Source organism: Pygoscelis adeliae, unplaced genomic scaffold (assembly GCF_000699105.1).
Source record: "Pygoscelis adeliae isolate BGI_AS28 unplaced genomic scaffold, ASM69910v1 Scaffold63, whole genome shotgun sequence".
Classification (NCBI taxonomy): Eukaryota; Metazoa; Chordata; class Aves; order Sphenisciformes; family Spheniscidae; genus Pygoscelis; species Pygoscelis adeliae.
Genome location: NW_008824414.1, coordinates 7,131,729 through 7,133,787, shown reverse-complemented (window position 1 = coordinate 7,133,787; position 2,059 = coordinate 7,131,729). Strand labels below are relative to the sequence as shown.

At 47.5% G+C, this 2,059-nt stretch overlaps 1 protein-coding gene across 1 annotated transcript in view; it reads left to right on the top strand.

Annotated features, from left to right (window-relative positions):
- Window positions 1–740: 740 nt before the first annotated feature.
- HSDL1 (hydroxysteroid dehydrogenase like 1) overlaps window positions 741–2,059 on the top strand; it is a 7,532-nt gene continuing 6,213 nt past the window's right edge. Inside the window, exon 1 of the mRNA XM_009320813.1 lies at window positions 741–968. Coding sequence (XP_009319088.1) covers window positions 749–968 — 220 coding nt within the window. The 5' untranslated portion in view covers window positions 741–748. The remainder of the gene's footprint in view (window positions 969–2,059) is intronic.

The following is a 2,059-nucleotide window of genomic DNA, read 5'->3' as shown; positions in this document are numbered from 1 at the left end:
GTGTGTAACGGCCCTAAAGCAAGTGGCGGTAAGCTGCCGGCTCCGGCTGTAGGTCGGGTGCTGCCGAGGAGGCGGCGGTTGGGCTTCGTGCTTGTTTTAAAAAATTACTAGTAAAAACCTTGTGAGGCACAGCAAGCTTTCTGCTGCAAGCCGGTGCGCGATGTGACATTAGTGCACGGCACTGTCCCGTGGTGCGAGGATTTTCAAACCGTAAGGACAGGGTAGATGCGGTGCGCTTGCTGGGAAGGGGCTAGTGCTTTGCCATAGCGCCAGGGGCTAAAGCTGTGCTCCTGTCTCTCAGCTCGCTTTGTCTCTCATGTAGCTTTCTGTGCTTGGGAGAGCGTGGCGTTTCTTGTGTGCTCAGCTCTCTCCTGTGGGTTATACTCGCTTCTTTTGTAGGTGGGTCTTAATCTTCCAAAATTAGCTTTTACATGTTGAGCTTCCCTTATCTGCTTGGACCTGAATTGTTTTATTTACAGTGTCGTTGACCGGTGTCGTTGCAGTGTAACTGATTAGTAGCTAAACCCCTTGAACAAGGGCTAAACAGTAGCTAAACCAGTGAGGATGGTGGTAGATGATACCTAAATTTTAGTAGGCTGACTTGTACCTTTTCTGCATCAAAATGGTGCTCAGACTGTAACATGCTGAATCTCGAAGGTTATCCATTCAGTCTGAAAAGTTTACGTGGCCCAAGAGGTGATTGTAATTGCCTGTGTCTCTCTTATTTTTTCCCAGGCTTGTGATCACCATGGCTGCAGTGGATCGTTTCTACCTCTTGTACAGAGAGATCAGTCGTTCCTGCAATTTTTACATAGAGGCCCTGGCTATAGTTGGAGCTTGGTACACAGTCAGAAAGTGTGTCTCTCTTGCGTTTGACACTTACAGCATGCTTAGGCTGCATTTAATTCCAAAGCTGAGCGGCGAGGTTGATCTTGTCAAGCAGTACGGAAAATGGGCAGTGGTCACTGGTAAGAGGCTGAAGCAGTATATTTGCTTATGTTTACAGTACTGGCACAGTATGTTATATAAAACTTGCTAGCTCATATTGCTGGGCGAGCTTTGTGTCGCAAACTGGGGTCTGCATTATTTCAGGTTGCAAGTTACTCTGCTGGAGCAGTGGCAGTTGTTCAGTGGCTTACTAAATTCAATTCCTCAGGAGATGGGCAAGCTCAGTGTGTTGACTGACTGCTAGGAAAGAATCACAGAGCAATTTTTCCCAAAATTTGCAAGGTACGCTGTGAACGCATACAAGCGTAGACAGAGATGCAGACAAGATCCTTTTTTTGCTACGGGCTTTTCACATGTGCTCAAGCTCTTCAGCAAGGTTTAAGTCACTTACCTTTGACATCCTCACCTTTCATTAAGGTTCTACTCTAAGCTCTCTGTTGTTGTCATAGAAAATATAAAACTTGTATTAGGTGGGATTGCAGAAGGTTGCTACTGACAATCACGGAAACATGGTGGGATGACTCGCACAACTGGAGTGCTGCAATGGATGGCTGTAAACTCTTCAGAGGGGATAGGCAAGGAAGGAGAGGCGGTGGGGTAGCCCTGTGCGTTAGGGAGTGTTTTGATTGTCTAGAGCTTAATGATGGTGACAGTAGGGTTGAGTGTTTATGGGTAAGAATCGGGGGGAAGGCCAACAAGGCAGATATCATGGTGGGAGTCTGTTATAGATCACCCAACCAGGATGAAGAGGCAGACGAAATATTCTATAAGCACCTGGGAGAAGTCTCACAATCACTAGCCCTTGTTCTTGTGGGGGACTTCAGCTTACCAGATGTCTGCTGGAAATACAATACAGCAGAGAGGAAACAGTCTAGAAGGTTCCTGGAGTGTGTGGAAGATATCTTCCTGACACAGCTGGTGAGTGAGCCAACTGTGAGTGAGTGAGTGGGGAGGGCACTCCGCTGGACCTGTTGTTTGCGAACAGGGAAGGACTTGTGGGTGATGTGGTGGTTGGAGGCCGTCTTGGGCATAGCAGTCACGAAATGATAGTTTTCAATTCTTGGAGAAGTAAGGAGGCAGGTCAGCAGAACTGCTACCTTGGACTTCTGGA